The 26,040-nt window shown below is 33.3% G+C and overlaps 2 protein-coding genes across 3 annotated transcripts; both read left to right on the forward strand.

Moving 5' to 3' along the window:
• Nucleotides 1-342: 342 nt before the first annotated feature.
• Nucleotides 343-10,333, forward strand: LOC115968222 (pentatricopeptide repeat-containing protein At2g35130). Of its 2 annotated transcripts, XM_031087541.1 has the most exons (9): nucleotides 343-448; nucleotides 1,359-1,657; nucleotides 1,738-1,970; nucleotides 2,434-2,683; nucleotides 4,176-4,321; nucleotides 4,424-4,456; nucleotides 5,371-5,576; nucleotides 7,958-8,082; nucleotides 9,482-10,303. In XM_031087541.1, coding segments are annotated over exons 1-9 (1,878 nt in total). In that variant the 5' UTR covers nucleotides 343-446; the 3' UTR covers nucleotides 10,066-10,303. The 2 variants fall into 2 exon arrangements, with proteins under 2 accessions (XP_030943401.1, XP_030943402.1); XM_031087542.1 differs by lacking the exon at nucleotides 4,424-4,456 and having other exon boundaries at nucleotides 9,482-10,333.
• A 6,240-nt stretch (nucleotides 10,334-16,573) lies between these two features.
• Nucleotides 16,574-22,677, forward strand: LOC115967243 (glycine cleavage system H protein 2, mitochondrial). The gene is made up of 3 exons (XM_031086306.1): nucleotides 16,574-16,814; nucleotides 20,154-20,413; nucleotides 22,101-22,677. The coding sequence occupies exons 1-3, from the start codon at nucleotides 16,736-16,738 to the stop codon at nucleotides 22,227-22,229; spliced, it is 468 nt and encodes a 155-aa protein (XP_030942166.1). The 5' UTR covers nucleotides 16,574-16,735; the 3' UTR covers nucleotides 22,230-22,677.
• Nucleotides 22,678-26,040: the final 3,363 nt, after the last annotated feature.

The raw sequence follows: 26,040 nt of genomic DNA on the forward strand, positions 1-26,040 counted from the left end.
AGGAATTGAGTTGCATCCAAAACGGTGTCGTCATAAAACCTGGATGGTTCACTTCACAGTGCCTTTTTCTTTGAAACGGCATCGCTTTTAGAACTGATTTTGACCCCAAAAAAAATATAATAATAATAACATGTCACTACTTATCGGCTTAAATTAACGGTTTTTCAAATTTTAAAGTATAAAATCCAAATAATTCTAAACGGATTTTGCAATTTACCTAAAAAATTTAAGTGTTATTATGATAAACGTTACATTAATTTTCTTAATATTAAAAAAGGCAAAACTAGAATAGATCATAATTGTCCCATGTTGTCTACATGCGTAAGATATTTTGAATTTGTTTTTGTTTTGTTTCCGTACATTATCAGTTACATATATCTTTCTGGTTTGTAATGCGCTAAGGCTCACACACATTAACCAGCTGGAAACTACTCTTCCATGCATTCATGTAAGACTCTAATCCTTCCCTCTTCTCTCAGTACAGTCTCCATGCATTCTGTTTCCGCTTTTTCGTAATGTATTCTTAGTTCTCCGTCTTCACTCATTCTTTCTGCGCAGTTTGCTGTTTGTTTGTCATGTTAGTCTGTTGGTTTTTATGGCATTTGCTCTGTTCTGGGAAATGTGTTTTTTTTTTTTTATGGCATTTGCTTAGTGGGTTTTGTGCTTAGTCCATGTAAGCTTTATAATTTCATCACACACTGAGAGGTACACAATACTGACTTAATGGGAACTTTGGTTATGTATTGCATTGTTTTTGTTAAGTTTAATAGCATTTTGCTTTGTTTCAGGAATTGGGTTCTCATAATAGTCACAAAATCCAGCACACAAAATATAAAATTTCAAGAATTTATCTTCTTTAATTACCTTGGTCATACGTTTATGTGTTACTTCAGGTTTGGTTTTTTGTTTTTTTAGCAGCCTTTTACTTTGATTTCTCAAAACAATTAATAAGTGATGTGTACTCTATCTATTTGTGGATCTTATAGGGTTTTTTGTTTTGGCTAACATGAGTGTCCAAGGCTCTTTGAGCACCTGACTAGGTGTGTGAGATGGGAGATTGCACACACTTGGTAATTATAGAGAGGAATACCCTTGGTAGTAGCCCCAAAATGCTGCCTAAGAGACTTGAACCATGTTTTATAGTGTCTCATACCACATGTTTGCCTTTTAGTTTGAAAGAGGTTTCACAACCTTTTCCAATTCAGTTTGTACAGCATAGACCATTCTTTATATGGTTGCACTGTCGTTGCCTCCTCTTAGTTAATGGCTTTTGATGAAAGGTATACATTATGAGGAACATGTTGGGAGATTTTGAGGAATGGTGATCACTTGTATTAATCTTGGCTGAACTTTTATAGGTCGATTATTGATTGCACACTTAAATATATATTCGTAGAACCAAGAAGCTATAGGAGTGGTTTCAGATGTGAAGCCAAGAATTTAAGTGGTGAGGCTGTTGAGAAGAGCAAACCTGAAGGGCTCTATATTGAGAAAAATTTAAGTGGTGAGGTTGTTGAGAAGAGCAAACGTGAAGAGCTTCATATTGACAAAAATTTAAGTGGTGAATCTGTTGAGAAGCGCAAGCATGAAGGATTTTATATTGACAAAGATGGCAAATGGAGAAGCTTTGAACCAAAGAAGTTGTCTAGGAAACGATGTAATACAAAACTTTAAACTCAACTTTATTTGATTCATGATATATGTTGAAGTATTAAGGTCTTCGTTGTCTTTGTATAGGTGGTTCTTTAAGAGGACGAGGATGGAAATATGGATCCGGTTTTGTTGATGGAATTTTTCCAGTACTGAGTCCCATTGCTCAGCAAATTTTGGACTTTTCCCTGAATGACCTGGATCCCAATCAACTTTGGCGTTCTCTTGATACTCTCCCTGCCACTTATACCACATGGGATGATATCATCAATGTAGTTGTTCAGCTTCGGCTAAATAAAAAGTGGGACTCGATTGTGTTGGTGAGAAAGTAGTACCTCTTCCCTTACTTTTTAAAATTGGTAACAAAATACTCAAAAACACATTTGCGTGGTTGATTTCTTCACCACCCCCCCCCCCCTTCTTTTGGTTTGGATGTGGTTGAATTTTAAAAGCCTAAGTATTTCCATTCTTCAAACTGATACAGAAACAAGTTGATAATATTTCTTTCAAGTTCAGAACTGTCATTTTAGTTGATATCTCTTAGCTCTTTATTCTAGGTGGGTATTGTCAAGCTAAATCCACATTGAAATCTTCATGTTTTTCCAACTGAATACTTGCATAAGACATAAGATACCAAATGAAATAAAATTTTAGCAATTCAATTGTCATAATACAACTGGGCATGCCCTTTCTGTTTCTTCCTATCCATAGCTAAATTACATTAAATGACATTTGGCTTATTCATTGACATTTTTAACTTTAAAATAATTAACTCATGTTCAGATATGTGAATGGATCTTGCACAAGAGCTCCTTCAAACCAGATGTAATGTGCTACAATTTGCTTATAGATGCTTATGGGCAGAAATCACTGTGTAAGGATGCAGAATCTGCATATTTAGAACTTATTGAAAGCCGGTGCATCCCCACTGAAGACACTTATGCCCTTCTTCTAAAGGCCTACTGCAAATCTGGGCTACTAGGGAAAGCTGAAGCTGTATTTTCTGAAATGCGAAAATATGGTCTTCCCCCAAGTATGTTTCTGTATCGACTTATAGCTGTTTATTTTTTAGGAGAGATGGTTTTGTAAATTGTCAAGAACTTTGAGAATTTAATTAATGAGTTCATAATCAATATCTTTAATAACTTTGCATACAAAAAACTTGCATCATAACTACTTCAACTATAAAGTACACTCAAAGGAGTAAATATCCTTAAAATCTCTGAAATTCCTCAGGAATATCATGTCCAGTTTAAATCTTATCTGTGATGCACTGATACTTGAATATGCTTATTGTTTCTAATCAAAACTATTCAGTAAAGTTGTTTAACATCATATCAGTGTATTGGGTGCTCAAAATATTTGTTTGATGTATGTTTAACAGTTGTATTCTTAATACTATATAAATAATATATTTGGTGGATACCCTATACATGAAGAAAAAACCTAAAATTCTTAATGGAATTTCAGTCATGAATATTACAACTACTATTCATATTAACCAAAAGGCCAAGAAGTACATTATTACAAGATTTAAACCACATGATTTTGAGACTATGACTAGTAACTTAATCACCCATTGGACCTGGCTTGTTACTCTGGAATTATAGGTTGACCAAGAGTCTGTTCCCCTACACTCAAAAAGAAAGATTAAAAAGTTCCTTTATTAAATTTTTATGTCCTTCTTGAGTTATAGTAAATTATTAAAATTAGTAACAATGAGAGAAATTAAGAAGTATGCCCAATGCCTTTATTGCATAGAAAGGGGCAAAATTCCATTGAAATGTATGGCTAGATTACAAAATATACAAGGTGGTCACTTTTCTTTGAGAAAAGTTCTGCTAAGTGAACTCCCTGTTATTAGGCCTTCCGTTTTCATAAGTAGATATAACCAGTGACTCCAAAAGTGTACGCTAAGTAGAAGAGCGTTTTCTTATATGTATGGATTCTACCTTCCCAAGTTTTGCAATGCAATATGGGAGGGATTCTTGTGAATTATGTCTTATGTACGGTATACCTATTCTCTTGTCAAAAAAAGTATATCAATTCACCAAGGGTGTACTGTATACTTGTGCACTACCTTCAAGTTCTTCAACTCATTTTGTTGAGTTGAGTTGCTTGGGGGCAGGGCTTCCTCCTTTTTGACAGAGCTCAATTAATAGAGGTAATATCATTGTCATAAGAGAGTTCTAACTACTTCATGCCATGTCTTTTAGGCATTTGTCTGCGGGGGACATTGATTTGAATTCGATAAAAATCATAGACATTCCTTTATGGGTTTTGAGAGATCATGTAAGAGAATAATTGTGATCTTATGCTGGCTAGGCACACTGCCAAACCCTGTCATTCTGTTGTATGTTTACTTGATTTACTCACTTTCTTTTGCAATTAGGTCCTGACTCCTGGGTAATTTATTTGAATGTATTAGATTACATTCTGCTGTTTTCAATGGACACAATTGATATGCCTACACCTAGACTATATAGAATGTGAATTTATGCAGAAATATCTTTAAATGTATTCAGGTGCAGTTGTCTACAATGCTTTTATTGATGGATTAATGAAGGGAGGAAACCCTCAAAAAGCAGAAGAGATCTTCCAAAGAATGAAGAAAGATTGCTGCGAACCATCTGTTGATACTTACACATTGTTGATCAACTTATATGGAAAGGTGTTTTCAATTTTACTCATCATCTATTTATTTTTTTATTTAAAAGTATTTATTCATCATCAATTCTAATCTCTTATTTTTTGATATTCTTTATCACCCTAGATGCCGTTTCCCTCAATTCAGTTCGATTGGACAGTTAAGTATCAAGTTTTCAAATATATTTTTTGACTCAAATTGAAATGTGTTTTGGTATTTAATGTTGACAACTCCAATAGGGAAAGTGATGCTTCAGATTCTTTAGAGAATGTCATCAATGCTGTCAATAACTTAGGGAAGACACCTGGTATTAGGTTGCAGCTGCTTTGGGTTTGGTACATATGAAGCCAACCAAAAGAAAACATGATCCTAGCATGGGTTGAGTTGCTCAACTCAAGCTTGGGCTAGAATCTAGGTTGGGTACTACCTTTGTGCAAGTTCCATTGACCACATTTACTAAATGAAAGTGATTGAACTGGTCTGGCTGGACCTAGACCAGTTCAGTTTCAACTTGTCCAAGTTGTAACTCCTTCAACCTGCAAGGGAAACTCATTCCTTAAGAATTAACACTCAAGCAACATAACTAGAATGATTGCACCATTCTATTTGGGAGGCTACTAGTGCCAACTATAATGATCCATGAATATTGGATTTTCTTATATGAAGAATTTTCCATTTTAACTTTAAAATATTATTTGGTCATCCCACTATTTTTAAAATTTTCAAAATGAAAATTTCTTTAGTGCGATATTTTTTTGTTTGCTTTGGTTCTTTACTTATGAGCATGTTTAACAGAAGAAGAGTGCTTAAAATGATTGAAGTGGATTTGTCTCTCTCTGTTTTATATAGGAAGCATATTCCACCATTTTGACAACTTAATCAGATTATCGCACCTTATTATAGTAATGTATGCATTACCTTCTAAATACTTTGCTTGTATTCTTCCCAATCCTTTCAATTGAGGTTGTCATTGGAAATCAATCAAGACAATCTCCAATTGAAATAACTTACTTCCATTGTTTCCCCTAATCTTTTTATCGGTGTTTTCCCTCCTCAAAATGATGTTTATGCAGGGAAATAAATCCTATATGGCCCTGAAGATGTTTGATGAAATGAGAAGTCAAAAGTGTAAACCTAATATCTGCACATATACTGCTTTGGTGAATGCATTTGCTAGAGAGGGAAATTGTGAGAAAGCAGAAGAAATATTTGAGCAGCTGCAAGAAGCTGGACATGAGCCAGATGTGTATGCTTATAATGCCCTCATGGAGGCTTACAGGTAAATATCTTTTAACTTGATGTTCCACAAATATGTGACTTTCAATTATTTTACTATAGTTATCAGGTTTATTATTATGAAGGATATATTTTTAATAATATATCAAAATCATTAATTATTTGGTTTGGTTGTTTTGAAGTGTTGTGGCAAATGGGGAACAATTTTATTTTATTATTATTTTTTTTTTAACTTTGGCTTAGTTGGGAGTTAAGTTTGGAATTTTTGTCTTTATTATTGTGGAGCCATAGAGAAAGTTTAGTGATGGAAAAAGGGTGTAATCAATATGACTTTTGATCACTAGAGTGGTAATAATTAGTTGGAAAGGAGGCCATAATTGCAAATCATGCCGTGATAGCATTGCGTATATTAATGCATCCAATTTAGATTTAAAGGATAAAAGGTGCATTAAGAGTGTGTCAAGCTTCAAAAACATGTTTGGCTCAGTTGCTATAATATGAAATTTCTAGAAATGTTCTCCTAGTTGTTATAAGATATCAAAGCCTATTTGCCTTTGAGGTCTTCAGTTCAAATCCTTGGAATCCCCTTGGTAAATCCTTCTATTTTGCATATGTAATGCCCCCATCATGTTGGGGATCGTGGGCAAGATTGCATTTGAGGAGAATTGTGAGTTTGAATTGAACTTGATATATATTGTTGACCCACTCCCTAATAACATGCCCTGTTGGGGACATTAAATTATCCAACTATGTGCATCTACTGAAGTCATTAACATACTGTGGGAATGAAATGAAAAACAATGTAACTTAGGGCCCCACCCTTCAGATTGTATAAGATTTAATGGCATGCTAGAAGACAATGAGACATAAAAGGACCTATTTTATTTTTAGCCATATAAAGCTAGCGACTCTATTGATATCCAAGATTTCAGTAAAAACTTGTCCGGTCATGTACATATATACCTAACAAAGGTGAACCTTGGAGTATGAATGACCTAATTTCAAAATGCCAAGGTGTGATAGGAACCTGCATTTCTCCACTATTGGTGGAGTAAAACGTGGAATGGAGTGAATAAAATAGCCTTTGGATTCCTAGTTTGAAAACTTTAATGATGAAGCTCCATGGGAAGGATTCAATATAAGAATCTTAATCAAAAGTAGAAATTTGATAACAAGTTATTTTTTAAGTATTAGAACATCAATAGAAGTTTTACCAATTTTAAATTAAAATATAGATTTAAGCTGCAGTGAGGGTAGCATCTTGAATTTCAACAAACATGTGAGATAAAGAAACTCTTAAGAATTTAGAAACAATTGGCTCTCTGTAGCTTTTTGTGCTGCTGTTACAGGTAAGGTGTGTGGTCCAACGCGGTGTCATTAAATGCTTCAGTGAGGTTACTCATCTTTCTTGAACTATTGTGGAACCCAAAAATAAAAACAAAATCAAAACTAAAAATTGTTTTATTGAGAGGGTTGCGGCATATCTGAGACTACAACTAAGACCAAGAAGGTCCATTATGAAGGAAAACTAGAAAGACACGAGTTGATGAGTCTGCGGCACTTGGCAATGTTGCTCTGATGGTCTAGTAGGATATGCGGCACTTGGCAATGTTGTTCTGATGGTCTAGGAGGATATATGGGCTATTGAGCTTTTGAGAATAATAGCTATCCAATGATGGATGGCATACCAGGCATGCACAGATTGGAATAACAGTTGGTACTGTTGTTACTGTAACAGTTATAATGAGAATTGGAACATGGACAGTCATACTGGTTTTACACTGAAATGCAGATTAAGAAATGAGAAAAATTGATGCAATACTTGGTTGGGACCAAGTAGCATTCATTATGAGTAAGTAAAACAATTTTCTTTAAGATGTGACATAGGGAGACACAATCAAATAGGAAGATTCATAAGGAAATTATTGGCCCAAATCAGACATTTTGGTGTGTGATGTTCTTTCTGTAAAATTCACCAAAGGTTTTTTTATTTTAATTTTAAAAAAGGACTATTCTAAACATTTAGTGATAAAAAAGAAATAGACTAATTTATATGCCACGTTAAACGCATCAAATCCATTAATGAAAAAATTTGTTGACTATAATTTCTTTAGGGAGTCTATGGCCAGCTAATCTTGTAATTCACTTTAGTCAGAAAATAGTATTCCAAATTGTCTGGAAACGGTGTTTCAAAGGGTTAACTGGAGATAACTGTGGAAAACGTTTTCCAAAAAAGGATCATGTATTGCCTTTTTGGCTCATTCCAATGATAGAAGAAGGCAATTGGAAATGCTCAAACCATATGTTTTCATCCTTGCTATAGAATGGACAACTAGAAATTGCTATAGCTGCCGTTAAAGTAAAATTTCCTAGAAATAGTTTTGAGGTGCACATAAATTTCTTTGACTTTCTTTCTCCCACCAGTCGTGCAGGTTTTCCTTATGGGGCAGCCGAAATCTTTTCACTCATGCAGCACATGGGGTGTGAACCAGATAGAGCTTCATTCAATATCATGGTAGATGCATATGGGAGAGCTGGTCTTCATGAGGGTAAATACTTAATATTAAGAAATTGATCAGCATTTATTTTTTACCTAGATTAACTGCCAAAAATCAATTTGCATGCTTGTGGGTTGTTGCCGATATCTATGATATCTGTCCTCAATACTTATTAAGATCTGTCATAATCTAATCTGACTTTCCTTTTTTATTTATAATTTATGAAAGCTGATAGATCTAACTACTACCTCTAGGATACAATGCCTAACACAAGAACAATTAAGGTTGCACACTTGCACTAAACAGTTGTCTTCTTAAAAGTAACAAATAAGAAAGTAAAACAATATGAGAGGAAAAAGAAAAGCCTTAAACTCTCTTTTTGTATCTCTATTTATAGACCAATAGACACCTTTTTGAAAAAAAAAAAAAAAAAAACCTACTCAATTTGAATTCTCATTGACAGTATGCTATTTTATTCTTTTCAACATTATATTATGTTATATTTGACCATTATATGATTCATAAATATATCCAACAAAATTAACTAACTACCAAGAAATGAAAATATATACCTAGTGTAAAAACTCAGTACATGCTTGTATTTCCATAGATGGAGTTGTTCTTTTTGTTGATTTTGTTTTTACTAGTATATAATTATAATATAAGGATTGAATATTGCAGTATTTGGACAATCGTATGCAGCAAAAATGCTGCGTATTTTGGAGGCACAAAATAAAATTATAAAAATAAATTGTTTTGATGGTTAGTTTTTCATTTTTATTTTATTATTACTTTGTTCTGCATTTTGTAGCTCATTTGAATATTCGTAAAGGAATTATGACGTAAAGATGATGAACTGATTCCATTGTCATGGGACATTTTGGATGTCACAAACCTCTTTTACTATGCTAACTCAAATACATGTTTAGGCTGTCTTATGAGAAAATATACAAAAACCTTACAGTAGAATCTTTACTATAATATCTAGTTAAGTCTTTTGGCATCATACCAAAGACTTGGGATCTAATGACATACAAAGAGATGAAAAAAGAAAAAGAAAAAGAGAGTGGGTAGGGAGGGATGTTAGGGGATTACTAATTAGAGAGGCTAGAAGATTAAAAAATGTTGCATCTAAGGCAATTTCTAACATCTATCTTCCAAGGTGTTCTGTTTTACCACTTAACATTCTTGCCTACAATTCTACTTACATATTGTTCCATTCCTGTCCAAATTCTCCACATTTTAGTTATAATTTATGAGCACCACAGATGGAGTTAAGATGAAGTTAAAACAACTGCTTAATGACAACTTCACCTTTCTGAGTCTTCTGACCAAAGCCTATTTCATTCAGTGCTGATATGTTTCTTATGCTATATTTGCCTTAGCATTCTCATCCTTCCATCATGTTTATTTGTCCCTGTTTAAATAACTCCTCTTTCTATCCGTTTAGATGCACAAGCTGTATTTGAAGAGATGGTGCGACTGGGGATAAGTCCAACCATGAAATCCCACATGCTACTTTTATCCGCCTACTCCAGAACTGGCAATGTTGCTAAATGTGAAGACATTGTGAACCAAATGCAAAAATCCGGGCTTGAACCTGACACATTTGTGTTTAACAGCATGATGAACCTGTATGGCCGGTTAGGCCAATTTGGAAAGATGGAGGAAGTTTTAGCTGCAATGGATAAAGGACCATATGTAGCTGATATCAGCACATATAACATCTTAATAAATGTATATGGACGTGCAGGGTTTTTGGACAGAATGGAAGAGCTTTTTCAGTCACTTCCCACAAAGAGTTTGAAACCTGATGTGATTACTTGGACTTCTCGGCTTGGAGCATATTCAAGAAAGAAACTATACAAAAGGTGCTTTGAAATTTTTGAAGAAATGATTGATTCTGGTTGTTATCCTGATGGAGGCACTGCTAAAGTACTCCTCTCGGCATGTTCAAGCCAAGAACAGATTGAGCAGGCTACTACTGTAATTAGAACAATTCACAAGAATATGAAAACTGCTTTGCCTCTTTGATGGATGCTTGTTTTTAGGTTTAGATCAAAGAAATAGGTATTACAGTTCTGTAGCCAGCAGGTTCCCCAAACATTATGGCCATCTATTTGTATTTCAATGAAAGTTTTCATTTAGATAAAGAGATAAAGTTAAAACCTGTAAAAACCTTTCTACTTGTTAAATACTGCTGTTAGATAGCAATCAACATTGCATTCTTGCATTGCTTTACTGTAGAGTGTAGCGGATATAGTTCTTGAAACAGCCTTGCTGTTTTGTAGGTTAAGACGAACTCTTTCAGTTTCAGCTTAATTTATTACTTACAAATATTTTTGCTACATCATGACAGAGCAAGGATCCCAAATATTTTATACTACTGGATTTTATGCTGAATTAAGGCAAACCAAAGTTTTCATTACTTTATAGGAGATATAAAGTTGACTAAAAAGTAAAATACCAATAGAATAGAACCATTGAACTTATAGGATCTAGGAACTCTTCTATATGGTGCTTTTGAGTTTTGATGAAGAATGTATTATGAAAGCGACCTCATAATATAATCATTAAATATGTATGGATCACTCATTCTTCCTTTTCCAATTTCTAGTTTATTTTAATTTGTTCCATAGGTTTAGAAAGTCAAATTATACTACCATAATCTACTAGTGAAATGGAAGACAAGTAATTTTTGAGGGAGAAACTATGCGTTTTTAGGATTTGCATGCTCCCTGGTTAGAACCCGTAAATGATTATAATGGATTGGACTTGAGAAGGCTGATTCAAAAGCAGTGTTGTTTATAGGATCTGGATCAACTAATTTATTCAATGGAAGCAGTTGATGGTATGTGCTTTTTATCTTATGCCTTTTTATCATTTTAAAATTGTGTTTTTGTTATTAGTTTGGGTTAATTGATATGGTGGGATAAATTGTTAGATTAGTTTTTTATTTTTTTTATTTTGAATTGTAGTAGATAAAACTTAGGTTTCTTTTGAATTTAAATATAAGGCTTGTTAACAAGTGCCTAAAGGGCACAAGTTAAAGATTAATAAATGCTCAATTATGAACTATAATGCATATTTTTCAAAGAAGAAAATACACTTGTTAATGATTCATTAACTTGCATGCACAAATTCTAAACAGTTTGGGAAAATTACACTTTACCACCCTAAACTATAGCCAAGGTTACACTTTACCACCCTAAACTTTATTTTTTGAAAAATGTATAAAAATATTATTTAATTAAATATTTAATGCACCTTAACATTGCCCTTAGGGCATTTATTAACAAATTTTTTTTAAATATTAGCTTTATCTTGTAAGACCATAAATTATATGGATTGATATTTAACAATAAACAAGCTAAAAAATATTATTTTTGAGAGTTTTTATTTTGGAGGTTTGGACTCCCTCGAAAAAGTCAATTTCTTAAATTAAGAAGCTTTGAGTTCCCTCAAAGCAACCAATAAAATTCATGTACACAACACATTATATTTTTTCTTGGAATTTTTTGCAACATCACCTTTGAAAGTTCTTATTAAAGTAATCCAATACTACATTTACTCTTTTCTACAAATTTTCTTGTTTAAATATTCATTTATTAATATTATCAATTACATATTAATTATATACATACACTTCACAAAAATTTCTATACATCGCACAGCGGCATAAGATTATTAGCTAGTACATTCATTGTTATTCAAGCAACTTGTTAGGTTTTCTTTATTACACAGTGGTGTTTGTTACAAAAACAAAACACACAATATCTGCAATCAAAATGCACTAATAGAAATTGTGGAAAAGACAGAGAGAGGGATATTTTCTTGTGTATTGTTCTTGAAAATACCACTAAAAAATTGATTATCTAACAGCAATGTGTAATGTGCTATTTATAGCACTATCCATCATTTCATGAAAGGTTAGAGCACTGGATACTAAATTTTTAGTATTTAGCCTACCAAACACAAAAAATCACTTTCATGAGATGTATTAAATGCTAAATAAATATGGCATTTGCTACAATAATGTTCCAAGAATTGTGCGGAAAAATGTGCTATAAATATTTTTTTTTATTCAAACTTTTCTCTCTCTTCTGTCACTAACTGACTAGTTGGACATTTACTCAAAGTCTCTCTCTCTCTCTTGTATGACCGTTGGGACTTCAAAAAAAAAAAGAATTAAAAAAGAAGAAAGAAATAATATTTAAATAAAATGGTAAAATAATAGAAGATGTGATTTAAGATGTATTGTAAAATTGTGTATTAAAATAGATAAAGTAACTTTTTTATGTATCAAAATAGCATTTTTCAGAACGTTTGATGCTTGCATTCATCCTTATAGTTACAACCTAAAGTTGTAACCCCTCTTCAAGAGTGGCACTTTTGCACCAAATGTGTCACACCCTTTCATCAAGAGTCATAACTCTTTGTTATAAATGATACTTAACCCGCTATGAAGATACTTATTTAGGTTCAGCATGATTCAATATTTGTAGCAGTTAGAAACTAAATTTAGAATAAAGCCTTATGTTGTATTTGAAAGTTGCTTAATTAAGTTCTAATTAGTGTTAAGCACTTTAGCTAGCTGGAGGCTTGGAGTTGATGAGTTTTTTTCCGAAGTGTTTAGCTAGATTACGACTGATGACTTTGTTGTTTTTGTAGTTTTGATTAGTCTTTTACTTGCTGAATCTTCGATTGAAAAAATTTCTTACTCAGAGAGAGAGAGAGAGAGAGAGCAATTCATGAAGATTTCACTCCAAAAGTGAAATAAAATGAGATAGAGAGAATGTTAACTTCTTATTTTTTTTGAGAAAAAGAATGTTAACTTAATTTGTAAATGAAAATATAACTTTTTTTTTTTAATGGGTGTCCTTTTATGTATTGGTTGCAACTTGCAGAGAAGATATACTTTTGCCGTTGGTGCTCTAATTTAAAATATAGGGTAAATTCCATTTACACCTCCTGAGGTTTGGGTTAATTCCAATTAAGTCCAAAACTTTTCAAAACTAACCAATTTGGTCCCTAAAACCAATTTAGTCCCTAAAATAGTTGTGAAAAAATAACTAACTGTTTTAGAAACTAAGTTGGTTTTAGGGACTAAATTGACTAATTTTGAAAAGTCTTGAACTTGATTGACATTAACTCAAACCTCAGAGTATGTTAGTGAAATTTACCTTAAAATATATCTATAATTTTTTTCTCAAAAACAAATATATCTATAATTTTGTTAGAGATTGGATGAGGTCAAGCCAGTGTGACTACGTGCTAGATAGGTTTTTGGTTAGAGCATCCACAGCAGGTGTGGCAAATGTGCCAAATGCCAAATATTTGGCACATTTGCCACACCAAACACAAAAATGATGCTTTATGAGATGTGCCAAATCTAAAAAATTATACAACATGGCTACAGTACCGTTACAAATTTGCAACGGTACGGATAAATGTTGCAAAAATTATATTGTTTTATATTCTCTTTTCTCTCTCCTCTCTCTTCATTTTTTCTTTTCTCTTCTCTCTCACTCTCCGGTTCCCTCTCTCTTCTCCCTGTACCAATTCCCTCTCTCTTCGACCAGTCCGGGATATTCACCGACAGCGACGACGACGTAACTCCGACGACGACAGCGCGCTCTGCCACGCTCGATCTCACCCACGCTCCAGCAATTTGGGTTGATTTGATGGTGGTGGTGGGCTGTGGGCTATGGGCGGTGACAGTGGCAATGGTGGTGGGCTGTGGGGCTATCGGGTTTGGGTCACGGTGGAGATCGGTTTTAAGTATTGGTCATTGTGGAGATTGTGTTTGAGACCGGTTTTGGGTTTTAGTTGTCTCTCCCTCTTCAGTCGTTTGGGTTTCAGTTCCGGTGGCAGTTGGTGTTTCAGTGGTGGAGTCGTGGCTTGAATCGGTTGGGGCTTGGGTTGAATCGGTTGCGGGTGATGGGTATTTTGGCTTGGGCTGAATTGGTGTTAAGATTGGTTGGTGTTCATGGGTATTTTGGCGCAAGCGGCATGGGCGAGGCCACTCTGATCATCGCCATCGTCATCGCCGATCGTCACGTTGCTCCGTTCTCGCTGATCTCTCTCTTTTTTGGTGGTTGTTTGTTTTAATTTTTGGTGTAGGGGCTGATATTGGTTGTAGTGTTTGTTTGAGTTTTTTTTTTTTTTTTTTTTTTTTTTTTTTTTTGTAGCAGTGGCTGATATTGGTGGTCGGTGGTTGATCTGTGGGGGTGGCCAGTGGTTGTGGGCTGTGGCAGTTGATTTGCGGTGTGGGTTGTTGTTGATGATAATGGGGAGGGGATAATATATTATTTTAATGTGTACTAAATATTATTTTAATGTATAGGATTGAATTATAAAACATCTAATAAATGAGATGTTGTAAAATGATGTGGTAAAATAATAAAGTAGGTATTTGGTGTGGTAAAATGGCATAATTTTTGCAACATTTGCTACGGATGCTCTAAACATGTGTGCTTTTTGTACCATGTGTTTGCCACTATAGAGTTTCTGTGCTTTTGTTGCTTTTAGTGAATTTATTTATTTATAAAAAAAAAAATTGACATAATAAATAATTAAAATATTGATAAATACTCTTCTCAAAAAAAAAAAATATATATATATATATATATTGATAAAGACTATTAAAATTTCAGTTAAATTAAAGTATTTTTATATAAGTATAATGAAAAATGTATAATGTACATTTGTTAAAAAAAATTATAAAAAATATATATTTTTAACCATGGAGTCTAGCATAAAGGATGTGCTTAGCTTGTGAAACAAATCAATAATCTATCACTTTGTTGCGATCAACTTGACCTAGATTGGAGACCAACTTGATCATTGTCTAATACTAACTGTAAGATAATGAACTAATTTGAGAATTTAGCATTAGTTTTAACTCTATTCATTAACATTCCTATTTAAAGGAAAAAGTGAATTAATAATTATTCTCTTTCTCTTAGTTCCATTTTGGTTTTTCCACTTCAACTCTTGGAAGGAACATTATTTAGGAATTACCTTTGAAATGAGTATTGATTTTTCAAATAACAAAAGAGTTAGTATGGAAAGTGATATATTGGTTCTAATTCAGGGCCGGCTTAAGGCCTAGGCCTAAGGCCCCACCAAAAAACAAAAATTTTTTTAGGAAAAAAGGCCACACTTTCCATAGTTAAAAACGCAAATATTTATAAAACTATATATATTTTTTAAAGGTTGTACATTTTTTTTATTAGTGATGTTAAGGATACTACAAATTTTATTATTGGCTTACAAATTGTCATATTATTAATCGCAAAAAATTGATATAAACATTTATTAGTTAAATTGATGAAGTTCATCAATGAGAGATAATGTCACATTATATTTTAAACATTTTATAGTACTTTTAATTAGCCCATTTTTCTTTTTCATTTCTATTAATACTCTTAAATTACGAGACTAATAGAACCTTAACTCAATTGAAACCCTAAAATATTTCAAAAAGATGTTGCAAATGTGTTAAATCATCAATTATAGATTAATCTCCCCTAATAGTTTGAGACTTTGATTTTTGTAAACTAATATCTTACAAAGCCACACACCAAATAATATCTATCTATCTCTCTTTCTTAAAATCAAAATATAAAATTAAAAATTAGATTATAACTTTATTGAACTATGCATCGTCTTATATCCAAAATAAATTATCTATTTTTAATCGCAATATATTTTTATTTTTTTATTATTAATATTTATAATTCAACTATGATATTCAATTCTCTATATGAAATTAACATTAGTCTAGTTGGTATTATTTATGTATTTAATGTATCAAATTAACCTTAATTTGATTAGTATTAAATAATTATGTTTAATTAATATTTATATATTAAAGGCCCCGCATAAATTTTTCGCCTTAGGCCCCAAATTATGTTGGGCCGCCCTTGGGTTTTATCTCATATTTTTTATGAAGAGTTTGGAACCATTTTATTGAAGAATCAAAGAAAAATGGTCCAAATCTTATGTTGAAATTTTACAAAATAGGTAATATTTAAAATATATTTAAATTCAAGTTCCAATTGATTCAACCAATAAAATCACATTAAATATAAATTTTCAATTAATTCAATTTATAAACACAAAAAATCAATCATCACATAACAAAGGTCATAGTTTTAATTTTAAAATTCTAATGCACCTAACTTTAAAAAAGGAAAAAAAAAATTCTAAATTTTATATATAAAAAAAACTCTAAATGAAATGATAGAGAAATTGCTTATCTTATAAAACTTGGCTCAATAGAACATAGGTACCTTGAAAATTCCATTAAACTGTGATTATACCACGTGACATCGCCATCAAAAGCCACCACAGGGCCACTCACCAACTTCTGCCTAATGGGTTTGTTGACACATTGACCCACCACCTTAAACTATTTTCCATTCTCAATTTTGTCCCACATTTTGGCCTTCTATGTTTTAGTTATCATTTGAGATACCAACAACCAAAAATATATAAAGAGAAACAAAAAAAAAAAAAAAAAAAAAATAGTGAGTTGAAGTTTGGAACACCCCCACCAACCCCTTAAACCCCACCAAGTATTATTATAAGAGAAACAAAAAAGTTAGTGTAGTGTGTGACTGTGTGTCTGCGTTTGTTGAGGGAGAGAGAGAAAAAGCAGGGTTTTGTGTTTTTGGGTTCAAACTTCAAAGTTTCAAACATGGCTTCAAGGTTGTTGTGGGCTTCAAGGGCTGCCTCATACCTCAGGATCTCAGTGTTCCACAGAGGCTTTGCTTCTGGTATATATCAGACTTTACTTTGATGGGTTATTCTTTATTTGCCTTTTATATGTATGTATCAATCATAAAGGCAGATGTGGATTTGGATCTCTCGTTTATGTGTGTGTTAGTTAAAATGGTTGATCTATGATTCTTTGATCAGAAGATTGGTTTTTGGAAATGGGGTTTGTTTGTCGTTGTCATTGGTCTCATATTTTCAACGTTTTGGACTTAATTACTGCAGAGATCAATGTGATCTTGAATCTTGGCATTCATATATCAATATACTCTCTCTCTCTCTCTGAAAGCTATACTTTTTATAGTGTGGTCAGTTTTTTGTTGTGCTGGAATTGTGATTAATGTTAGGCCAATTATTTCTATATATATATATCTATATTAATGAAAATGAAATCTAAACCGTTGTCTGTCACTTATAATTTGTTGAAAATTCAAACCCAAGTCTGATTGTTTTGAAGTAGTTGCTGTCAGTTTGGACGATGATCTGTGCTACAGTGGTGGACACTGTGGTTCCAATATGGAGTTATTTGGACTTACAATTTGTGACAAATTAATGCATTCTGGTCATTTTCACATTGTTGCATGATTTCACATTCACAATCATAGACCAGTACAAGAATAGAGAAGCACATAGAATAACCTTTAGGTGTACCATTAGAACTTATAAGAGAGTTTTATTTGTCGTTAATGAGGCAATTGTTTACTCTTTACCATTGTTGAATGGTGAGATTTTCCAGACAGAATTTAAGCTGCAATCTTTATTTCCGGCATAGATATCCTTTTATTCATATAAAAGCCAGTTGACAAGTTTGGTTGGCTTAGAATCTTGTATAATATGACTACCAAGAAATGGAATGGGATTTCAAATCAAATAATTTTAATTACCTTCAACTTCAAGTAATGCACTTTATTGGGTTATTGTTTATTAACAATTGATATGGACAATATTTTAGGGTTCCGCACACTATTTTTGTAAGAAAAGAGGAGGATGATTATGAAATACTACCAAATTCAGAAAGTTAACTTGGCTTGTCTGTGGAGAAATATATTGACTAGTTTTTAATAAGTTTCAACATTAAAGGGTGTCCAAAATGATGTAATAAATCTGAAATCTTCATCTTAAATAATATTTTCGTAATCAATACATTTTTTGTTTATTAGTAATGAATGATTTTCTATTGGCATGCATTGTACTTGATAGATTTTGTCGCACAAACAGTGAACAGAACTATATGTTTGCATATTGTTATAATCTTCCTATTATTGTTGTTGTTGTTATGATCATCTATATTAAAATCATAGTTGAAATTTCCTGTACAAATTGTTGTGAAAACTGAAAAACTGTAATTTTTCTGATAATAAGCTTTGCCCCATTTCAACTCTTTCACCGATTCCTCTGTTCCTCTAAATCTAAATGGTCCTCACCAAGAAAAAGTGGAACTTGCAGCATTTTTTTTTTTTTTTATTGTATACTTTCAGCTATTCTCAAAACGTAATTATTTTTTCCTGCACTAAAGTAGGTGTCATATTTTCTTTTGGCCCAAAGAACTTTAGCCCAAATGACACCTCCTCCCCTTGTAAGGTCATGACGGAGGTTAAGGTTGTGGGTTTAAGAGTAGACCCACTGAATTTGTGTAACTTATCAGTTATCAATAAAATTAAAATGGTACTCGTATCCGCTTTTGGCATGATAGGTGGATTGGTGAGAATTCTTTAAAAGATCGCTATCCTGTGCTTTATGCATGTTCAGCAGTTAAGGATGCTTGCATCTCTGAGGTTTTGTGGGCTCCAGAAGGGGGTTCTGTTAGAGTGTGGAATTTAAGGTTTTATAGAGCGTTTGAAGATTGGGAGTTGGCTGCTTCTTACTCTCTTTTTCAGCTTATCCATCCTCGTATTCCTCGAGGTGATAGGAGAGATACTCTTTGCTGGGGGCTGAAAGGGGATGGGAAGTTCGACACCCGATCTTACTACCATGAGATTCGGGGTGCCTCGAATTCTTTATTTCCTTGGAAGGGTGTTTGGAAACCAAAGATTCCTAAGCGCGTGGCTTTTTTTCTTTGGACTGCTGCCCATGGTCGGATCCTCACTTTGGATAACCTAATGCTTAAGGGTCGTCCTCTAGCTAATTGGTGTTGTATGTGTTGCTCTGATGGAGAGTCGGTAGACCACCTTCTTCTTCATTGTCCTATTATACATTCCCTATGGGCTTTCATGCTTCAGGCTTTTGGTATTCATTGGGTTATGCCGGGTTCGGTGGTGGGTTTGTTATCTAGTTGGCATCAATGGCTTGGGAAGCATAATTCGGAAATTTGGAACTTGGTTCCAGGGTGCTTAATGTGGATTGTGTGGCTGGAGCGAAATCGTCGATCTTTTGAAGATAAAGAGAAAACATTGGAGGAGTTAAAGATTTTATGCCAACGCAGTCTAATGGAGTGGTCTCAGTGTTGGGGTTTTACTGAGTGTTCTTCCCTCTCTGAGTTTATGCCTTCCCTTAGCTTAGTTTCCTGACTTCTCTCTTGCTATTGTGTTGTGTAGTGTTGTGCTGTGTTGCTGTTTTATTGCTGTTGTGTTGTGTTGTTGTTCATCATCATGAACATCTTGTACTTCTCTTTTCTTTTTTTTCCTCTTTAATATAAGTTTTCTAATTACCTATCAAAAAAAATCAATAAAATTAAAAGTTGTCCTCTTTTTAATTTTATTAATACATTATGCTCAGTTTGAACGGTATGCTAGTACTATGGTTCATCATTTGCACACGAAAGAGTTTGTACAAAGTTATGTACAGCCAATAGGCTGTTATTTTTTTATGGTGGTCATACTGATTTCAAGGATCACTCCATCTCGATTCGAGTATTTACTCATGAAAAAGCAGCTTATTTAATGATAATGTTACCACAAACTACTATTATTTATGACAACCAAACAGCATGTGGGGTGTCAAGAATATTGTAAAGAAAATGAAAAAGGATTTTGAATGCTTCTGCAAGCTCAATAAGCAACGTTCTTGATTTGTCAGAGCATTGCTCTGCTCGCTCACCCTCTCTCTCTCTCTCTCTCTCTCTCTCTCTCAATTCTTTTATCGAAGTTTTACTTTCTCATATAAAGTTGTCCAATCAAATTTCCTAATTGATATATCCATATAGAATAAAGATAGTTCTCCCCTATAAATGGTAATTTAGTTCATTGATTTTGTATTATTCAGCAAAATCTTTTCATTTCTAGATATAGAATCACTTTAGTTAATATTGATTTTGGAAATTGTGGAGATCAGATCTTTCTTGGATTTGTAGAAAATTGTCCTGCCTATTGTGCTTATACATTTCTTCTCCAATTTACATGCAGTTGTGAAGGATCTTAAGTATCTGGACTCTCATGAGTGGGTGAAAGTTGAGGGGAATTCTGCCACCGTTGGTATAACTGACCATGCTCAGGATCATTTAGGAGATGTTGTCTATGTTGAATTACCAGAGGTGGGGGCTCCTGTATCACATGGCAGCAGCTTTGGTGCGGTTGAAAGTGTTAAGGCTACTAGTGATATTAATTCTCCCGTTTCAGGGAAAGTAGTTGAAGTAAACGAAGAGCTCAATACCTCCCCTGGTCTGGTGAGTGTCCTTTTCTAATTTGAGTTTCGGTGCCTTATGTTATGTAGTGTCTCTTTTGGTCTGGATCAACTCAAGTAAATTCATAGATTGGAACAGTTGAGAAAAGATAACTATATTTTCTTTTTAATGGTTCACTGAAACTGAATGTCTCAATGTTGTCAATCATCTAGAAGCTACGCTAGAGTTTCAGTACATTGCCAGCCAATCTGAACTTGCTTTTGCATTTGTTAAGGATGTGATACCTGATGGTATGTTCGTTTATTGCACATGAGATTCCAAGCACAAGTGTTCTTGAGCTTTTTTTTTTCCCCAAATCAAAGATTGTAGAGTCAGTCATGAAGCTTTACTAGCCACATAAAGCTGACTCTCTTTATCTCTCTCTCATCTTTTAACCTTTTGGAGGTTCTTCATTTCTTAGCATGTGTTGAAACTTTGAAACCCAGCCATCTTTATTTATCTCGGCTTCAAGCCCAAGCTTTCTGAAGGCCTGTTACTCTCTCTCTCTCTCTCTCTCTCTATATATATATATATATATATATATTCAATGCAAGTAGCTCAATCCAACACCTATCTTCTATTTATCAAAACCCTCCTCTTATCCATGGCTCTCCCATCAAGGGGAAGAGGTACCACTGGGTGCAAATGCTTGTGGTAGGTTTAACACTAATTTTCTCCATGCTTGTGCTAGGTATCACTGCCCTTAAAATGTTACTAATCTTACAATTAAGTTTTCTTCTTTTCATTTCTGGTTTCCTCAAATGCTCTTGTGAAAGATTACTAGCAGTTAATTTCATGGTTCTGATAAAATATCTTGTGTGGCCCTTTCATAATCTAAGAACTTGCTAAAAGTTGTTTTGATAGACGATATTCTAAAAAAAATCTGGTTTTCACATTTCAAAATTGAATTTTAAGCTAATGCACTTAAGCTATTTTTGGGGGTAAGGGGAGAGGGGGCTGGGGGGTGGGAGTTGTTATGAAGTGATTTGAACTGGGTCCAATCTTCATCTCTTGACATAAATGCTTCAATGAAACTTGTGTGAGGCTCAATCTTTGTCTCTGTTTGTTTGAATGCTCTGGATTCAGAGAGGTCTGACCGTGACCAAATTTTGCCTCCTGACTTGTGTGCTTGCAACCTGAAGGCAATTTACCATTGCTCATTTTGTCTTCATCTTGCCCTGCATGACTTGTCTCCATGGCTCTCTTTGTCAACTGTTGCATGGTACTTCTTTCCCTCTCTTTTGGGTAGGGCTTCTGAGTCAAGTTTCGTTCTTCTTCTCTTCTTTTATATATTATTTTTTAATTGCCTCCCCCAAAAAAATCCTCCTTTTCTATTTCACCTTACCTTAAATGGCCTATAGTTATATATAGTTCCTTCTAGTCCTAGTATGCAAGGTTTTAGGCAATGTCCCCGAGTAGCCAATATTTGGAAAAATCAAGAGCAGAATAGACCATAAGGGCAACTCTCACGCTACTAAACTTATTGAGCTTAAGGTTGATACTGGTAGCCATCTGAATAAATTTATAGGTCTCTGAAAATGTAGGTTAAACATCTTCATTGTGTTAAAAAATTCATTCACATTTCCAATTTCCTTTAATTGGTGAAGTTTGACGTCTTTTTTGCCATCAAGAATATGTTTCTTCCTTCATTTCGTTTATGCTTATTTCTGATGTAGCTATCTTGATGTAGATTAACTCAAGCCCATATGACAAAGGATGGATAATTAAGGTTGAGGTGAGCAACAGTGGTGAATTGAACAGCTTGATGGATGCAGATAAGTACACCAAGTTCTGTGAAGAAGAAGATGGAAGTCACTGAGTGACTGGTCACGAAGAACTCTGAGCATTTTTCATGTAGGGGTTGTCCATGGATAATCACGATAAATTACACAATCCTCAAAGTGCGTGGTGCACATATCTTTCTTTCTATTTTTATCCAAACATGTGCTTTCACGGTTCTTCTTTTGTTGCCTAAGAGCTATAAATTTAGTGGATATCTGGGTTTTAGTTTCATCTGTTGGTGCTGCTTAGGCAGGTTTGTGGTTTGAGAACCATTTTCATAATATTCGTTTGAGTTGAATACTTATTCAACATTTGGGATCTCATTTTCTTGATGCATGGAGAACGCTTTCTTATTCACTTTCTCTTGTCAGTTACATGGAAATTCAGAGGGTGGATGTCAAGGGATGCTAAAGAAATTTATGTTCTTTGGAATTAAATCATTATGGCTAAATATTATCGTTCACTGATTGCAACCTGTATTTCCATTTTACTGTCTTGTCAGTGGTATCATTCTCCCAAATTTGGTGTTAGGTTTTAATGACCAAATCACATTAATTTATTCAATTATTCCATTTCCATCTACTTTTTTTTTCTTAGGATATTTCACTTTACCATTTGGGTTTCTTCTCTCATTTTCTACGTTTTCTCTCCAATTCGGAGCAATACATTTTGGTGGGCCTGGATTAAAATTACCAGGTGCCACCATTTTCTTTCCTCCCTGTTTTAAACTCAACCAAATAAGGGCAGATGGAATTTTCTCCTCGATTTTCTTCTCTATCTTTTCCATCCTCTCTATTTTCAACCAATCCAAACAATGGTTGGTGATTAAATTTATGACAAAATTTGGCTACCAACTTAATTGTTTAAGGCTACAACTTCACTAAAAGAAATTAACATTGCTATATATTTTGAAATTTTAATCGTTGGATTACATGTTTTTTACACTTTTAATACACATGTCAATTTTTACGCCAATTGGATGTTATTTACTATATGATCTATAAACTTACTTTTTATGTATAATTTTATACAACAATAATTTGCAATTTAAACGATCATTTAATGACATAGTTATTAATTTTTTATCTTTTGAAATTTTTGCAAGCATGGAAAATATATGAAAAAAATGTAATCTAATGGTGAATTTGTCAAAATTCACATCTAATAAAAGAGATATTGAATGAAGTTGGTGCTACCTCCCATTCTTAAATTTATACTTTTTTACCACCTTAAGCTTTTGGGATTGGCGCTACCTTCCATTTCAAAAATTAATTCTTGTTATTTTAATTGGAATACACATCCTTGTTTTTTTAACTGAATTGTGAATTCAAATTGAGAACACCCTTAAAATTAAAGTAAATAAAAACAAAACCAACCAAAAGATGGTTTATTGCTAAGAATATATAACCTTTTTTTTTAAAAAAAATATCAGACTAAGATATCAATCGGTTTTTAGTGTAAATTGGAATTGAATCCTAAATCTCTTATTCAACCATTAGAGATTTTATTAATTAAGTTAATTGGTAATTGTCATTTAATGATGATATATAAGGCTAGGAGATTTGAATATAGAATATGAAATGAATGAATTTATTATATTAGAAAAATAGTGTTATTATATGGTTTGAAATGTGAGGTGGGAGACATATACCTTGGAGTCATTAGAATAAGTGAGGAAATTCTCCCCAAAGGTAGGACAATAATTTGTTGAGCCATGAAGTACGGTAGCATTTGAATTTTGGGATTGGGTAGCAGCCATTGAAACTTGATGAGAAATTTGTTGAGAATTTTTAGTACAGAAAATTTTCAAAATAATAAATTTTAAACTTTGGAAGAAAAATATCTTATCAAATAATTTATAATTAGTTTCCCAACACTAAAAAAAAAAAAAAAAAAAAAAAAAAAAAAAAAAAAAAAAAAAAAAAAAAAAAAAAACCTCACAACATTCAAGCAAAATACACAAAAGAAATTCTTAATGAAAGAAAGTTCTATTAATACTGGTGATATTACACAAACTTTGCTTCACTAATTATACCACTTTTCACTTCCACTTTTCTATGGTTGGGAAAAAGGGATTGTTGTAGCGATTATGTTTGTATTTGTGTTTGTGATGATGATGATGCTGAGATTTGGTTGAATTTGAGTGTAAAAGTTTTGTTCTCTATGTTATGTTTAATTTCTTGATGCATATGTATATATTGTCTTGTTTGTTATAATGTGGGATACATTATCTTATCAATGGTCAGAACTTCAGCAGACACCTACACCAAGTACAACAAGTGTTGGTGCATCACAAGTATGATGGTTACACAACAATGAGAATTTATACTTAATCCCCCTAAACTATTATTTCTGCAAAATTTACATCCCACCATTTAGTTAGCTAATTTAGACTCACTACAATAATCAAATGACTGAATGACCCACATCTTAATCTCTTAAAACATCATTTGACCCTCATTTGTCAATCTCTTGCTTTCATCTGCTACAGAAGTAGTAATTTATTAGTTCCTCTCCAGTCTCTCGATTCCTTCAGTCCCTCTCATCTTCTTGGCTCACTCCCTCAATTCCATATCCCAGTCCTAAAAAACACTTAGATTGAAATTACCCAAATTGAAAACTTGAACTTGGTCTCTCCCTCATTTCCAGTTTGTGTGGAGCAATGATTTCGTGTTTTCTCAGGTCATGATTCTTCATTTCAACATACATGTATGTGCATATGTCATGAATAATTTGAACTAAGGCAATAAGCACAAAGAGTGACCTGAACAAATTTATTATCCATGATTTTCATTTGATATTATCACTTGTCAATTTCTATGACGATTGTAGCACAAAGCCCTTAAAAAATAAAAATTAGTTAATTTTAAGGTAATATTGGTTTCCAAATAAAAAAAAGGTATAAGACTAGTAGAGATACAGTTATATAGCCAAGTTTTGACTTTGCGTGTTTGCTTTGGGCCAAATTTTCCAAATAACACAATTTTAACAAAATTTTAGGAGAAATGCATCCAGACAAAGTTATTTAGTTATGCAGCACATTTTTAGAACTCGATTTTGTATGTCAAACTCGAGTTCCAAGCAACTCGCATAGTGCGCCAAGCAATCGAACTCATACTACTTGGAACTTTGAGTTTGCCAAACTCCATTTTGAGTTGGAATTCAAGTTCCAAAAATGTGCTACATAACTAAATAACTTTATTGGGGTGATTTTTTTCCTAAAATTTTGCTAAAATTGTGTTATTTGGCAAATTTGGCCTTTGCTTTGTGCTAGTGAAAATGTAGATCATAAAGATTGATAGATAATACACAAAGAAAGCTTTAATTTATCGCCATTCAAGCAGCTTGGCATTGTGTAGAGCAAACAGCTTATCTAAAGCAATAAACATGTTTGCTTGCATTGTTTCAAAAGATTCCTAAGTAGAGATGGATATATCATATGTCAAAATTATGAACACTAATGATAGCAGTGCTCAGATGAAGATGCTAACCTGAGCTGCCAAAATAGATTGTTGTACTTTGGAAATTTGTACTTTTAATTCTGTGGGGGGACAAGGATCCAAAACAGGTAAACAGGCGGTCAAAGTTATTTCCAAGGAGCTAAAATCCATAAAATGATCTAGGGCAGAGATCTCACGACTTGAAGAGAGATTGGAGTAACTTACTTGATGAAGATTCCGTGGACATACCTCTTTGTGAAGATTCTGTGGACATACCTCTTTGTGGAGATCTCACGACTAGATGAAGATTCCACGGACATACCTCTTTGATGAAGATTCCGAGATAAATTACTTACTTGATGAAAGGTTTGTGAGAGAAGAAGCGAGGTTAGAAGCGATGAAGAAGGA

The sequence above is a fragment of the Quercus lobata genome, chromosome 11, assembly GCF_001633185.2.
Source record: "Quercus lobata isolate SW786 chromosome 11, ValleyOak3.0 Primary Assembly, whole genome shotgun sequence".
NCBI lineage: Eukaryota > Viridiplantae > Streptophyta > Magnoliopsida > Fagales > Fagaceae > Quercus > Quercus lobata.